General features: G+C 47.9%; 1 protein-coding gene across 1 annotated transcript in view; it reads right to left on the reverse strand.

The window, feature by feature from the left end:
- ITPR2 (inositol 1,4,5-trisphosphate receptor type 2) overlaps positions 1 to 16,146 on the reverse strand; it is a 304,126-nt gene that overhangs the window by 86,236 nt on the left and 201,744 nt on the right. Inside the window, exons 39-43 of the mRNA XM_054987843.1 lie at positions 14,344 to 14,531; positions 12,494 to 12,677; positions 10,488 to 10,744; positions 5,500 to 5,700; positions 2,767 to 2,877 (exon numbers count right to left, since the gene is read on the reverse strand). Coding sequence (XP_054843818.1) covers positions 2,767 to 2,877; positions 5,500 to 5,700; positions 10,488 to 10,744; positions 12,494 to 12,677; positions 14,344 to 14,531 — 941 coding nt within the window. The remainder of the gene's footprint in view (positions 1 to 2,766; positions 2,878 to 5,499; positions 5,701 to 10,487; positions 10,745 to 12,493; positions 12,678 to 14,343; positions 14,532 to 16,146) is intronic.

Genomic DNA, 16,146 nt, shown 5'->3' on the forward strand with positions numbered 1-16,146 from the left:
AGCTCTCCTCAGCTTGCAGCGTAGTTAAGAGATTGAAACGTTTTCATATGTACCAGATCCAAACTGCCATGGAAGTTTGCCTAAAAGAATTTCTGAAGGAATTTCAACATTGCTCAGTTAGGTTTATAAAATTCTATTTTGTTTTTAAAGTGCAATTCATTATTATCAATTAAATACTTTAAATACTGCACCATGTTCTTATCTACTAAACCTTTTAGAAAAACTCTAATCTCTCAGGTGGATCAAGTAAATAGTGTGCTTTCTTCACTGTTAAAAATGAATATCTCAACAACAAATTCTGGGGAACCCTTCTTGAGCAGAAATGCTTACACGGAGACATACCCAAACAATGTGGGATATTGATGCCAAAGCATTCCAGGTGACAGATCTGCACCAATCTGAACATTACAAAAAAGTATACCCTGCGTGTTTCAAGCTTGCTATTGTTTTTCAAGGGTGCTATAGTTCAAAAATAAGGAAATATACTAGCCCAGTTAAGCTGTGCATGTAGGGGAGGGGATTAGATTGCGCCTCCTGGCTCCATCCCCAATTTCCGTGTATTCAGTGGAAGGTGTGAGGAGAACCCTGCATGTCTCCAGTGCGCGTGCAGAGGTTCCATATGAGCCTTCAGGGACCCTGCTTTTTGCTTTTTTTAATCATATGGACCAGCCCATGCTCGTTCACACCATATACTCGACATGCACATTAGGCATTGAGCCAAAAGGCACAATCTTTCTCCCCTCTATGCTCATTTCATCCCTATATGGGAAAAAAATCTGAACAGAACCATTATGATCAGGTAATTACTCCAGTTATGAAAAACAACACTTGTACATTATTATATAGTTTAAAAAAATAAGCCTGTACATATTATGAAATAGGTATTACTAGAGATGTGCAATCTGGGTTCGATATTAGGTATACCGAATTTAAATTTAAGTTTACCGAATTTATTCGGTAAAATTCGGATAGTGCGGCAATACTGTTCCTTTGCTACAGAACAGCAATGAAACACTGCTTCCCACCTTTTTTACCAGATGGGAGGGGGAAGAAGGGAGAGGGAGTGAGTCAGGCAGAAGGAGATTAGGGAGAAGGGCATGTGAGTGACCAATCCTTGCGGCAGCTGTCCTCTAGCCAGTGGGATTCTCAAGAAAGAGAGTGCCTTTTTAAAACTGTTGCAAGGAGTTAAATTAGGAGGCTTGCCTCAGTCAGCCTCCATTTTACTCTGTCCTGGAGATTGAGAGAGACTGCCTGCTTGCTGCTGCTGGCTGTTGGCTTTCTCTTCTGGTCTGCTTTGGAGCGACTGGATCCTGCTGCCCAGTGAGTGGAGTAGATTCCTGGCTGCTGCCTGGTTGGAGAGTCAAAGACTCACTGGGTTTTTTCTCTCTTTGAGGGGTGGGGTGTCTGGGAGAGGTGGGGGGGAGGGATAAGGGTTTTTTTTAGTTTGCATGCTTTTTTGCTGTGTGTGGGGAGGCATGGGTTGGGCTTTTGTGTACAGGGGCTTTGATTTCTGGCTTTTGAAGTTTTGTTATATTTACTGTTCATTTTGCTGCTTGTTCTTTGCGGGGGGGTTGCTTTATCACATTGTGGGTAATTTGTTTGGACATTTATAATTCCTGTTAATTTTATTAAATTCACTTGTTCTTCTGGGGGGGGGCGGTGCTTTCCCCTTTCGTTGGGCTTTTTTAACAGAAGTTTGGTTGGTGTTTTTGCTGAGTTCTGTTTTTTGTTGCGATAGAAGTTTGGTTTGGTCACGAGTTTAATTGTTGTTGGTTGTTCTTCTTGAGGAGTGTTTGTTGGGGTGCTTGGTTCAGTGCGTTAACTTGTGTTTGAGTGTACTTTTTGGGTCTCCTGAGAGAGTTGTGAAGTGTGATCTTTTTAAAAGTGTTTTGAAGATAGGTAAGTTGTAGGTTTTCCCCAGGGGAACTAATGGAGATCGGAGGTGGCTGTGGACGCCTTGTGGTCCATTCTTCATGAAACCTGCGGGGGGGGGGGGTCATTAGAGAAGTTAGGAGTAGGTCTGCTGCAAATTCAGTGGATTTTGCTTTCAAAATGCCACCCTCCGCTTCTTGAATCGCCTGCAGATAGTTTTCCCCATAAGGAATAATGGAGATTAGAGGTGGCTGTGGGCACCTTCTTTGGGTGGGTGGGGGGCATAAAATGCTCCCCTGGGTTTCAATTTTTATCAAACTTGGGGAGAGCTCATTAGAGGACAGTTAGTACCAGGTTCCTGCAAATTTGGTGAAATTTAGTCAAAAAATGACCCTCCCAGGCCACCAGAAATTTCCAAATTGAGTTTCCCATAGGAAACAATGGCCAAATTTTACCAAATTTGCTCTGTATTATCGAACCAAAGTGGAGAATAAATTCAGTTTTCCTCAAATTCTGATTTGGGGGGGGGGAAATTACCAAAACAAATAAACAAATCTTTTCCCATGCACACCCCTAGATGTTACAATGCAACTCTTGTACGAAGCACGAGACCAAAGTTTAGACCCAAATTACGCAACATAAGAAAACTAAAATGTGACTGTAAATGGATTCTCTTGAATTCTACCCCCCTCCCCATCAATTCAGAAACCCAGGACATGTAGAACTGGAACCGCCTCTCTCTCTCTGACTGACACACATACGCGCGCGCATACACACACACACACAAAGCAGGGGAACAGCTAAAAAGGACCAGAGATGAAGCCTAGTTCTCTGAAGATGCTCAATCTCTCATTAAGCAGGATACTTAAGTAAGTAAGTGAGTGATTACTGTACCTTCAACTGAAGCACTAAATCCATGCGGTATTTTCCAAGGGGGTTGATGTCATTCAGGATCAAGGCAATGATAATGTCAATTCCATTAGATTCATGTGTAGCTATACAACTCTACAAAATAATATACAAAACCAACAATCTTTTCAGTTGATCTTCAGGTGATGAAGTTGCCTTGTGAATAGTTCAACACGTGCTTTTGCAAAGAGATATATTTGAATTACACCCACTTTGCAGAAGATTTTCAGTGTTGCATTTGAACATGCATTTAACGTGTGCAAGTGCACATACAACCCCCCCACCCCCCAGTTGTACCAGTTTCAACTCTGTCCTCAGAGACTATACAAATTAAGCCAGTGCTAGCAAATAAAATTATCCACAACTTTGGAGCACTGCACTGAACAAACAGGGCTGCTCTGACCTTCTCCCACGTTCCTGAGGTAATGCATCTGTTCCAAATATTTATTTATTTAGAATATTTCTATGTTGGTGCTTGAAAGTCCTGCTTGAGGTGGCTTATGTACGTGGATTGCTTTGAACATTCTAAAACGTATTTAAATGGTAAACATAATCATCAAGAAACTGTGCATGAAAATAACTAACAATACTGAAGACTTTTTATTGTACCACAGCCATATAATACAGCCAACATTAAGCACTCCCATTCATGTTAATGGAGGAGAGTTAAGTACACGTGTTGCAGATTTTCCCGTGAAGTCACTGTTTACGATATTTTGACACAGCAGGTCTGGAAGTCTGCTTTTAGGTTCTTGTGTAAATTTGCAAACCTGCCTTTTTTCACAGTTCTAACTAATGTACAATGTTCAGCCTTGAAGGATAACTTGTGAATAAATGGCTTTACACCCAGAATAAATCCAAGAACCGATGGAACAGAGTTTTCAACTCTTATTCTCTGGAGTGCTCAGAGATGTCTTAAATCACGCTGTCAGAGAGCACAAATTAAAAGGTTTAGTAAAGCAATGTGTTGGCCTATGTAGTAGCCTCCCTATAAGCTAGCCACACCCTGTACAACAGGGTTGCACTCAGCGGCGGCGCCAGAGTTTTCGGCACCCACAGTGGCCAGTGAGCCAGGTGCCCCTGCGCGCGTGCATGCGCACGCACACACTCACACCGGCCTGTGTGATGATGTTGCGTGTGACGTCATCACGGGTGCGCGCGCGCGCCCCGGCCCGATCACTGCAGCGGGCAGCTGGGACGGCGTGCGGGTGGCCTCCGAGCTCTCCCGCTCGGTTGCCCTGCGCCGCCGCAGACGCCTGCTCGCGGCTGCTGAGCCCGGCCGGGGGCATGTGCTGGTGGCGGCGGCAACATGGGGTGGGAGGGCTGGGAGGCTGCAGCTCCGTGGCGCACGCTCCCGCCCCCCACGCCTCCTCCGGCGCCCCCTCCACCACTCCACGCCCTGAGGCCACCACCTACCTGGCCTCCATGGGCACCCCGGCCCTGGTTGCACTTACCTGCAATTGTTGTTCCTTGAATTCTTCTGTGCAGGCACACAGGGGACTGCTTCTGCACAGGCCTGTCATTTGGTAGATTCTGTAGCTTTAAGACTGTCAAGAGGGCTCCTTCCCCTCCCAGAGTGCCTATGCAGCTGTTTCTTGCCCAAACAGCCTGCACTCCGGGAGAGGTGGTGCCCTGACCCTCAGTTTCCCCTGAGCCAACAGGCTCTCCCAGGTAAGTAGTGAAGAGCACACAGCGGGGCAGGAGGTGGGGCATGTGTGCCTGCAATGTGATGTGGTAGCTAAAAAGGCAAATGCGATTTTGGGCTGTATCAGCAGAAGCATGGTGTCCAGATCGCGAGAAGTGAATGGTATCGCTCTACTCTGCTCTGGTTAGACCTCACCCAGAGTATTGTGTTCAGTTTTGGGCACCACAATTTCAGAAGGATATAGACAAGCTGGAACATGTCCAGAGGAGGGCAACGAAGGTGGTGAGGGGTCTGGAGACCAAGTCCTATGAGGAAAGTTTGAAGGAACTCGGTATGTTTAGCTTGGAAGGGAAGATGACTGAGAGGTGATAACTATCTTCAAGTACTTGAAGGGCTGCAATATAGAGGATGGTGCGGAGTTGTTTTCCACTGCCCCAGAAGCTCAGACCAGAACCAACGGCTTGAAATTAAATCAAAATTGCTTTCAGCTAAACATTAGGAAGACTTGACAGAGCGGTCCCTCAGTGGAACAGGCTTCTTTAGGAGGTGGTGGGCTCTCTTTCTTTGGAGGTTTTCAAGCAGAGGCTAGATGGCCATCTGACAGCAAAGCTGATTCTGTAAACCTGGGCAGATCATGATGGGGAGGGCAGAAGGGGTTGCAGCAATACTTAGTTCTCATGGCCCCTTCTTACATGCCTAGAATCATACCGATCGCCACCTTAGGGCCAGGTAGCAATTTTCCACAGGCCAGTTTGGCCAGGGATCCTGACAGTGTTTTGTCATCTTCTAGGCATGGAGCAGGGGTCACTGGGGCAGTTGGGGGGGGGTAGTTGCGAATTTCCTGCATTGTGCAGGGGATTGGACTGGATGACCCTAGAGGTCCCTTCCAACCCTATGATTCTATGTTTTAAAAAATGCCAGCTTCTTGGAAGCCCAAGTTTTCAATACCATTTTCAGCCTCTTAAACTATAAATAAAGATGTCTGGTAATTTTATACATTACTAATTTTTGGAGCTTTAAAAATCTGTGAGCAGCACATTTAAGTACAATCACTCGCTGGCGGTTCAAGTTACCTGGTTTTCATGGCACGGGCCCTGGCAATATTCAGTCAAGCTTTCCAGCGTTTGGTTCACCAGAGTGACGTTCTTCTCGTTGATGTACAGACCCAGAAGTCCGAGCCCGCCTGTCGTGCTGCCGCAGATGCAATCCAGAAACTGAAGGGTCTCGCAGACCAGGTTGTAGTTGGTTTTGTTGTTCTGATTTCTTAAAAAGTTCTGCACAGATGGAGAAATGCTGTCATTCTTACACAGGCATCATATTATTTATTTAATCAGGGGTCATTTCGTAGAAAAAGAACTGCAGGAACTCATTAGCATAACTCATTAACATGTGCCACACCCACACTTATTAACATATGCCACATTTTGTACCCAAAATGTGCCATCTTGGGCACATTTAAGCCCGAAACGGGGCCTAAAATGCCGGGACTGGGACGGTGCTGGGCAGGGGACGCTTCCCCTGCCCAGCACCAACCCGATCCAGACCCCTTTGGCCCCAATCCAGGCCGAAATGAGCCCAAAATGGCCATTTTTGACCCGTTTCGGCCAGGATCAGGGACAAAGGCCAGGACTAGATCGGTGCCAGGCGGGGGAGGCTCCCCCTGCTCAGCACCGACCCAATCCAGGCCGTTTTGGCCCCGATCCTGGCTGTTTCAGCCCCGATCCTGGCTGAAACAGGTCAAAAATGGCCCAAAATGGCCATGACCGGGTTGGTGCCAGGCGGGGGAGCTTCCCCCACCCTGCACTGTCCTGATGTGGACTGTTTTGGCCCCGATTGTAGCCTTTTTGGCCCCAATCGAGGCCTAAACGGCCCAAAATGTTTTCAAGTCAGGCTTGAAATGAGCCTTCTATTTAGTTATTTTCATCAGGTCATTTTCAGTCTGCCTTTTTCCTATTAAGGGTTTCAAGACTTAATTTAATATTATTACTCAAAATACTAATACTAATACTCTGTCATGCCTCAGGCGGGGTGAGCCACCTTACACTGCCACCACTCTGGGATTCAGGGTCCCTTGGGAAGGTCCACAGCACCCTCCCAACCCTTCTGACCTCCGTAGCTTGGCCAATAAACAGGTGTGAGGACCCAGCAGAGTAACAACAAACAAAAGTATTTATTTACAAGGAGGTCAGTTAATATCAAACAAGCAAGCAAGCAAGGTGCCTTAGCAACAATAGATGGGTGAAAGCAAAATAACCCAAAGGCCCCAGCGCGACTGAGCTCCCTGTTTCTCCGTCTGCCGGACCTGCCTTCTCACCCTCCCTGGATGGGGTCCTCTCCCCCTAGCAGGGACCCCCTCTGGCCTGCTGCTCCCTGGGAGGAAGAAGAACACAGGCTTTCCCCCGCCCAGATTTATAAAGCACCAGCCCCCTGTGTTCTGATTGGCCCAAAAGGGCGCCAAAACGGCCCAGGGGCTCCTGGGAATTGTAGGCAGGCCCACTCCCACAGCTAACAGGTTTCCGAGGCCTTGCGAGGCCTTCCTGGCGCAGCCAGATCATGACACTCTGAAAGGCTAGTTTGGGGAAAAAAACTCTTAAAAAACAAAATCAGCCCCTTTTGCATTGTTGTGCTGTTGTTCCAAACTAATTTCCAGGGCAAAAATATAATATTAAGTCATTCATATTCAATATTCGTCTTTCTGTGAAGTATAATTTTTTTTTTTAAACTGCTTCCGGTGTTAACATGTTGCATTAACTGCATTCGTAAATTAATCCTTGGATGATACGGCTTTTATCAGCAGTAAAATAAAAAGTTGGCTGCAACCGTTGCATTCACTGTTGCATTCACTTTTAAATAACCTTGTATCCTGTATCAGCGGTATTGCGTAGTGGTTAGAGTGACAGACTGGGAGGCCTGGGCTTGAATCCCTGCTCTACCATGGAAGCTTGCTGGGTGGCCTTGTGCCAGGCACATGCTACCAGTGTAACCTCATTACAGGGCTGATGTGGGGATAAAATGCCAGGAGGAGAAGGATGTATGCCGCTTTCTGTCCCACTGGGGAGAAACGCAAACTAGAAAATAAATAAGTAAGGTGAACTAGGGGTGGTGTTCCCCTCCCCTCCCACCTGCTTGCCACCTCCGCCCTGAGGACTGGAGCAGACAAACTTCTCCCTCGTCCTTCTCCAGCCCCCTTTCACACAGGAGTGCAACAAAGCACATAGGCCTCCTGTGGGGCTGCCCCCTCAACCAAAAGGATGGCGGGGCTCTCACAAAACAAAAGCATCCCTGACTGGGACGTTCTGCCTTTAAAGAGGGTGGGGCAGAGCGCAAGGATGACCGGCTGTTCTGGTTCCTGGCGGGAGGCAGAGCCAGAGGAGGCAGGCAGAGAGATCGCAGAGAGGAGGGCCTCGGGAAGCCCTGCCGGGGCGGAAGCACGGGAGGAAGTTCCGCTGAGCTTAAGTCACCTTGCTGCCATGCCAACGAGCAGATGCTGGCAGCTCTCAAGGACTCCCTTCTCCTGTATTATTTATTGATTTGATTTGATTTATACCCCACCCTCCACACAGATGGGCTCAGGGCATCTAACAACATTCAAAAATACATTAAAAGTCACAAAACCATAAAATCAATAATAATTTTTTAAAAGTTATTAAAATACTCCAGGAGCAGGCTATTTAGACAAATACTGGGGGTCCGTATACGGGCATAGCAGGTGGCCCTAGAAGAAGTGGGGGTCTTAGATGGAAGGAGGACACCCACTGGCATTCAGCCAAAGGCCCAGCAGAACATCTCCGTTTTACAGGCCCTGCGAAACTGTAACAGGTCCTGCAGGGCCCGGATCTCCAGCTGGAGAGCGTTCCACCAGGACGGGGCCAGGGCAGAAAAAGCCCTGGCCCTGGTTGAGGCCAGACGGATGTCCTTCGGGCCAGGGACCACCAGGAGTTGCTTGTCTGCAGAGCGCAACACCCTGCAGGGGATGTAATGGGAGAGGCGGTCCCGCAGGTATGCAGGTCCCAGTCCATGAAGGGCTTTAAACTCCAAGGTTAACACCTTGAACCGGATCCGGAACTCCACTGGGAGCCAGTGCAGCTGGCACAGCACAGAATGAATGTGCGCTTGGATTGGCGTCCCGGTAAGGACGCGTGCCGCTGCATTCTGGACCAGCTGCAGCTTCCGGGTCAGGCCCAAGGGCAGCCCAGCGTAGAGTGAGTTGCAGTAGACTAGCCTGGAGGTGACCGTTGCATGGATTACTGTGGCCAGGTCCCGGGGCGAAAGACAGGGCGCCAGTTGCCTGGCCTGTCGAAGATGGAAAAAGGCAGACCTGGCAACGGTCGCGACCTGGGCCTCCACTGAAAGTGTGGCACCCAAGGTCACACTCAGGCTCCGCACCATCGGCAAAGGTTTCAACAGTGCCCCGTCGAGGGCTGGGAGCCAGGTATGAACCTCCCGTCCACTCCAGCCATCTTCAGGTGCCTCTGCCATCTGAGGCTATTGCGTATGGATAGCAACCTAAGGAAGGGCCTTCTTGGTCATGGCACTGAAACGCTGCCCCCCCTCCCCAGAGAGATCCACCTGGCTCCCCCTGCCCTTGCCTTCTGCCCGCAGGTGAAGGCTTCCACAGAAACGGAGCAAGTTTGTTACTTGGGCTGGCTCTGAACATCTGCTTGACGGAATTTGGAGCTTAGCATCCAGGCAATTTTTGAGCCTGAGTCCAGCGGCAGAGCACACAGAGGGAGCCTCGTCAGGCCTAGTTCTCCAGCCAAACTAAGCAGGCGACTGCTTGGGCAGCACAACAAGGAGGGTGCTGCAGCTCACCACGGGCCACTGGCAGCAGGAGCACTGGCTCGCACAACTTCTCAGGCCAGCACTGCCATCAGCTGGGTCCAGGGCAAGTCCAGCCAGTGACAACTGGGGTGCAGATGGGTGTACTTTGCCTGGGATGAGCAAATTCCTTGGACTGGTGCTGAGCCAGATCCAGTTCACCGGTACCTCCAGCCAGGGTTGGGAAGGGCCACCGCCAGAGTCCTTGGAGAGTGAAGCCTGCCAGAGCAGAGGGGGCTGAGCTGGGCCCCCCGCTGCTCTGGCTCCCAGGAGGCAGGTTCATATTTATTTACAGAAGGGATATCCCAACCCCCTGCTCAATCAGGGGCCACCACAGAGGCTAACAACAAAAAACCAGGACATTATAAAAACAACTCATAAAGCCAATTGAAAGCCAAACTAAAATACAGATATAAAAACCGATAAACAATAAAACATATGGCTGGAAGAAGAGATCACGGAGGAACTGCCAGATGAAACAAAAATCTTCATCTGGTGACTGAAAGGGTCAGACAAATATCCCAGGGAAGAGAGTTCCACAATTCTGGTGCCATAGCGAAGGAAGCCCTCTCTTGGGGTTTCATTAGGTCACCAGCAGGTCCCTGTACTCTCCCGGCAGTGGGAGGGAGGGGAGGGAATGGCACTGACCTTGTCATCACGCCTCACGCACACGCTTCGTGATGTCACTTCTGGGAAGTGATGTCATCATGCGGGAGCGGGAGGAGTGCTTCACAGTGGGCCAATTGGGGCCCCAAACAGGCTGAATTGGGCCTGTCTGGGGGCCAAATTGTCCCACTGCAAAGCGCTCTCAGGGTCACTTGATGACATCACTCCCAGGAAGTGACATTGCTGTGCCGCCCGGGGACCACACCTGGGAGGCCCGTTCCCACGTCTTCCCCCCACTGGTCAGGTGAGTGGAGGAGGCAGAGGGTGGGAGCGGGGGATCCTCCACGCCCACTGGGAGACTGGTAACCCTAGCTGCCACCCACCTAAGCTCAGAAGATTATGTTCATACATCTGTTATATAGGGTAGTCTACTGACATGCTTGTATTCAAAAACGATTTGGTATTCAAGAACTAAGCAAGGGGATACCTGCTGAATGCTAGGTAGTTCTACCCCTTCAAATCGCTCATGAGTTTTAGGACCTGCTTGCAGAAAGAAATTCAGCTATTTTTCCTACTTTTAATCCTTCTGGGGTGCTATTCTGGTTACAGGATTAGGAGTAAAAAAGTCAGAGCATACCTGCAGCTCCCGATTGTGATTCTCACACAGCAACTGAAGGAACCTCAGGATTGGCTGCATGATCACAATGGCAGGATTCATAGTGATTTCCTCAGAAGACTTTTCTTCTGCGTTCGTTGTGTCTGTACCTGAACTCATCAGGTCTATTTCGGGGTCCATTTCTCTGCGGTACACACAGTAAGCCTTGGAGGTTGCCGTCGACGCTTCTGTCAGTTGCCCCTTCATCCCTTCTTTCAAATGAAGATTTGAGTCTCTTACTGAGGGGCAGAAAGGAGACACGTCAAATGTAAATGGAGGAAGGGAAGAGGAGGAGGAACAGGTATAACTAAATATTGTCCAAGCTAGGAGACCCGTCACTCAATTGTGAGGATAAAGGAGATGACGAAGCATTTTGGAAATCTGGCCCCAAACTGCTGAGATCTTGCTAATACTGCCTAGACGGTATTTAGGGAGACTCAGGCAGACAGACAGGCAGACGTTGTCTTTGCTCAGTTAGAAGGTGAAGTGAGCGTGTCAAGTCTGAATGTGGATCAAGCTTTGGGAGCAGGCGGTCCAGAAAAGCTTTAATGGCTTGAACTCACACATACTCCAGATGCACAGAGATTGCTCCCCCCCGCCCCCCCTGCCAAAATCAGGATTTCTAACGGTGACCAACTGGTTACCAGCGTGACTGTTCAGGACAGCCGAAACACAGAGGCACATTTTGCACGGTTAGTCCAGAATTCTGGAACTTTCTCCCCTTCTAGAAATCTGCCACAGCCTGAACACTTTCTTGAAATATTCTAAAGCTAGGCCTAGACAAACTGATTTCAGTATCATTATTTCTAATGCTTAATACTGCACCATCAATATGCGTGATGCTCTGCATAACATGAGAGAGGTCATCTTGCAGTAAAACCGTTTCTGGGCTGTACCCCTTGAGACTGCATAACCACATACCCCCCCCTCATAGTTAGAAAAAAAGAACCCCCCCCCACCCTTCACATTGAAAAAAAAGGATGGAAAGCGCTACATGTCTGGCCCAGTCCTCCCACCCAGACATGGCTGTATTCTGGACCCAGATACTTCTGTTTCATGACGAGGAAACACTGGCTGCTTCCACACACGTTGGATAATCCACTTTCAATACTCTTTAGTGAACATTTGAAACTGATTTTCCACGTGTGGAACAAAAAATCCACTTCCAAAGGATTGCGAAAGTGCACTGAAAGTGCATTATTCAACGTGTGTGGAAATGGCCAATCAGCCCTGCGATCCTTCACCGGCAGTCCATAGTAATGCAGCATCTGAGGCCCGGCCTGGGCAAGCCACTCCTCATGGGGTGAAGAGGACGGGGGAAGGCGCAGTTAAGCCAGTTAAGATCTTCAGTCCCTGTTACGCAAACAACCAGCCAAACAGGGGTGCAACAAGTTCAGCAATATTATGAATGTAAACATTTTTACCTCACCCCTCAACCAAGAGGTTTCCCCAGGGTGGCTCACAATGGATCCAGCATAAAACAACAGAACACAATGAAAATAAACGTTTGTTAAATAGTCTGGACAAGGAGAAAAGTTAAACATCGTGACAGCAAAGAACTATAGATCCAGAAGAAGCAGTACTTAAAACAGCGCAAGGTAGTGGCAGTTTAAAATAACAGACGTTATGAGCTACAGGTAAGTAGAGAGTGGTGCAAACAAAGCAGAGAGAAAACCAGCCAGCAGTTCTGGAAAGCAGGAGGCCTGGGAGGCCGCAGGTATCTTCATCTGGTCCCAAGAACTCAGCAGGCTGAGCCCCAGGCCAGCAGCTGGGGAACAACTGGGGCACCAGGACAGAAAAGGCCCTGCCTGATAACAGGGTGGCATATAAAGGGTTTAGACAGACAGACATTTTAATGAGCGGATGAGAAAAACCACTACAGACCCACCAAACTGAGAAGGGGCTGCTTACCTTTGATTCTCCCCCCACCCGCCACAAGGCCGTGAAACGAGTGCGGCAGGCGCAGCACAGCCCCTTCTTCTCTTTACCTCTCTTTTTGGGGAGTGAGACAGGCAAGTCATTGTCCTCGTCCTTCTTTTTGGTTCCCATATCAACAGTGTTCACAGTTACCGTTGATCGGATTTCCTGCTGGGCTGTTTTCATTCTATCATACAAGACTTTAAAAAACTTCTCAGACTTTTTTTGCTCATTCAGTTGCTGATAAAAGGAATACTGGAACAAAAGTTGCATACCACTACATTAACAAAGGGACAACCGAATCTAGCATAACACTAAACACGCAAATAACACACTGCAGCCTTGCAAACATCACAGACTACATGGCACTGTGCTGACTCTCCAGAATGCTAGTCAGGGTCACCAGAAGGAAACTTTACTCGCCGCTGGTGACTAGGGCTTGGAGTCCTTATGAGCGAGTTTGGTGCATGCTAGAAAGAATACGCTTTCTGCTCCATTAAAACTATGGTTTGCACAAGACTAGTGATTTTCAACGGGCCTTTGCATAAATGTAAGTTTTAGCAGACGAGGACGTGTATCCTGCAACACAGACTAAGGAATACGCATGGAACTCAGAACTGCAAGTCTGACAAACTGGTCATTCCTGGTGGGGGAAGGCACCATCAAGTCACAGCTGACTGACGGTGACCCCTGCTGGGGTTTTTCAAGGCAAGAGACTAACAGAAGTGGTTTGCCATTGCCTGCCTCTGCAATCTTGGTCTTTGGTTGAAGGTCTCCCATCCAATTACTAACCAAGGGTGACCCTGCTTAGCTCTGATGTGATCAGGCTCACCTGGTCATTTCTAGAAATATATAAATACTGTTAATGGCACTGAGAACCTAAGAAATGCCTTTCTGCATCGGACCAAGGCTTATCTAGGCTAGCATTTGTTTATTAGCAGCGGCCAAGCAGGCAACTTTAGAAGTTCATCATGGCTTCCTCCTGCTGCTGGTCTGCCGGCATCTGGCCTTACGAAGATGGCTGCCTCTGTTCACTGACTTGACCCTCATGGCTGACCTGTGGATGCAGCTGCCTTGCATTAACTTATTCAGTCTTTTAAAAAAAACCACAAGGAAAGTGAGCAGCGCTTGGCACATCCCCCTCCCCCCAAAACTAGAAGTCTTTTGAGAAATGGTTTGCAAAACGTGGGTGAGCACCACAGCAAGTCTTTTTTTCCCACCACCAAAGAATATCCTTTGGGGCTGAACTTCTTTTGGAACACCTCTTTGATGGCTTTGCCTCTTTGGGGGTTGTTTGTTTTCCGAAATACATTTTAAAAGCCTTGTAAGCCAGTAACTGTCACCACACCATGGAATATCCAATAAATTAATTTATAGTATATTATTTGAAGAAATGCTTCTATTTGTCAGTCTTGAACTTATTTCCAGTCAGCTTTTTTAGGTGTCTCTAGCATAATAGGGGGGGGGGATCCTTTTCTCTGCCCTCTCCATCATAGCAAAGATTTAAAACACTTTAAAATTTCCTCACAGGAAAGTAGAGGCCAGCTACGTGCTGGCTGTTCCCTGTGACATCAAACCAACCTCCACCCCTCCCCTTACTACAGCAGTGTTTCAAGTTTAAGAAAATAGATCTTTAAAAAATAATACTATGGCTCCAAACATTTAGTAGAACAAGCTGCCATGGTACCTACTTAAGTATGGCGGGCAGTGGCAAGGAGGGAAAAGATGTCCGCGTGGGATTTGAAGGCAAATACATCTGTTGGTTTCGAGCAACAGCGAGGGAACTCTGAGCTCATGCCACAGCAGAAAATACCCCCATGTGTACATGTTTCATACAAACCCTGAGGATGCTTCATATGTATGAAGGATTTCAATATTCAGCTAGACAGACAAAAACAATAAAGCAGCACCAAATAAATACCTGAATCTGCGTGTTTCCACCTTCCAGCAAAGCAATGCCAAGCAAGATGGCTTCTGAGAATATCCTGTCATTTTTGGTACTAACGATGACATCTGTGACAAGTTCCGATGCGCCTTCTTTATCCAGAAGGCACTGGATATCGTGCATCGATGCCCCGGACTTATCTGAATCTTGTCCTGAAAAGCTGCCTGGAATAAATGCAAGTCAACAATTAGATTTTTCTTTCTTTTTTTTTTTTAAAAAAAGGAAAATTGATTGTGAAATAAACTCGCCCGTACTTATGAACCATTTCTTGATTTTTTTCCCCGTCTCACAATCTGGCAACCACATATGTGGCTATACTAATAAAAAAGAGTATTACTTTTAACATATAAGCAGAAAACCAAACGTGAGCCAGGGTAAACTCAAAAACATACAAAGTAAATGAACAACAACAGTACCATTAAACATTTGCAAAGAATCCTACCCCGAGGAGACTTCAGGACTGCATGGCCTGCTGTTTTAATTTTGCTAGAACCCCCAGGCTCCACCACCGTGTGTGACATTTTCAAAGCAAGAGTGCACACTCAGGTACGTGTCAGAGTTTCAACAAACAGCCTTAAGTGATCCTGAAAATACAGCCTCGCTACACGCTGAGAAGATTCATACAATTCATACCTGCTGACTCCGTCCTGGCATTCGTGCAAAGAACTCTGGACAAGACTGATCTTGATATGCCACTTCTTAAGTTTAACCTTAAGAACGGTCTGGATTAGGCCAAGGCTATCCTTATCCAGCTCTGTTGGCAACAGTGTTAGCAGCCAGCAGGCGCTAATAGTCGATGCGACACAGGCAGCCAGGAGTCCAAGCTCTCCCACCGGCAAGCCTGAAGTGTGAGCCTTCAAAGCTCTGATGTAAGGGGTGAAGCCAGGGCTCCCTGTGAATGTCATGACAATACCCAAGCAAACTGGGTACTGGGTCAGAATTCGGCTCCTGGGGATCTCACTCTTCATTAAAAAAGAAAGCAGGCCCAACGAGATAGAACGTGGCTGTCGCCAAGTCCTAATAAAAATCAGTGAGAACTTAAGCTCTGCTGCATTTGACCCAAGGTTTCTAGTCCTTGTGGCTTCACATACAAACTTGAAAGGGCACGCGTGATAAAACGCCACGAAAAATCGCAGCACACACATAGCCGAATGAAAGTCAAGGGGCAGGAGCATCTGGGCCTCTCCTCCGACCAAGGAAAAGAGATTCATAAATGGGAGCTGGAGTGGACCTCACAACCTCCTCCTGAACATATCAGCGCAGAGGCTGGGGCTGCCGGAGACCAAGAGCTTTCCATGAGTCTGCCAAGGGGTCATGGAAGAGACATGTTCTTTGTATTTGGGGGGACAGGAAGGGGCACAGGCACTGATGAGTAAATAGGTGAAATTCTCATGACTGTTTATTTAAAAATATTGATGTCCCCCCCCCCATCTCCGTAGCCTCAGAACTGCAGCAGCACCTGACAAGAGAAGGAAGCCCCTAGAGCACCATCCCAGATCCACTCAGCTGAGGAGAGATCAAAACAGGGCTGAGGGAAAAGGCCCGTTCCCATCCCCCCTCAAGGCACATGCAGAGGGGCATTCTCTTCCCCCCAGGGAGGGAATCTGAGCAACAACTCCTTTGGCAGGAGTTCTAGAACTTTCTGGACTTGTTTTCTGTGCCGGGCAGAATCCACGCTTGTGATTGCAGATATCACGAAGAAGAATATGCAAACGTGCTAACTGGTCACCAAAACAAGGTTTGTCTTTGTGTCGTATTTTGTTCCACAGATATATATGA

Source organism: Eublepharis macularius, chromosome 9 (assembly GCF_028583425.1).
Source record: "Eublepharis macularius isolate TG4126 chromosome 9, MPM_Emac_v1.0, whole genome shotgun sequence".
In the NCBI taxonomy this organism is placed as follows: domain Eukaryota; kingdom Metazoa; phylum Chordata; class Lepidosauria; order Squamata; family Eublepharidae; genus Eublepharis; species Eublepharis macularius.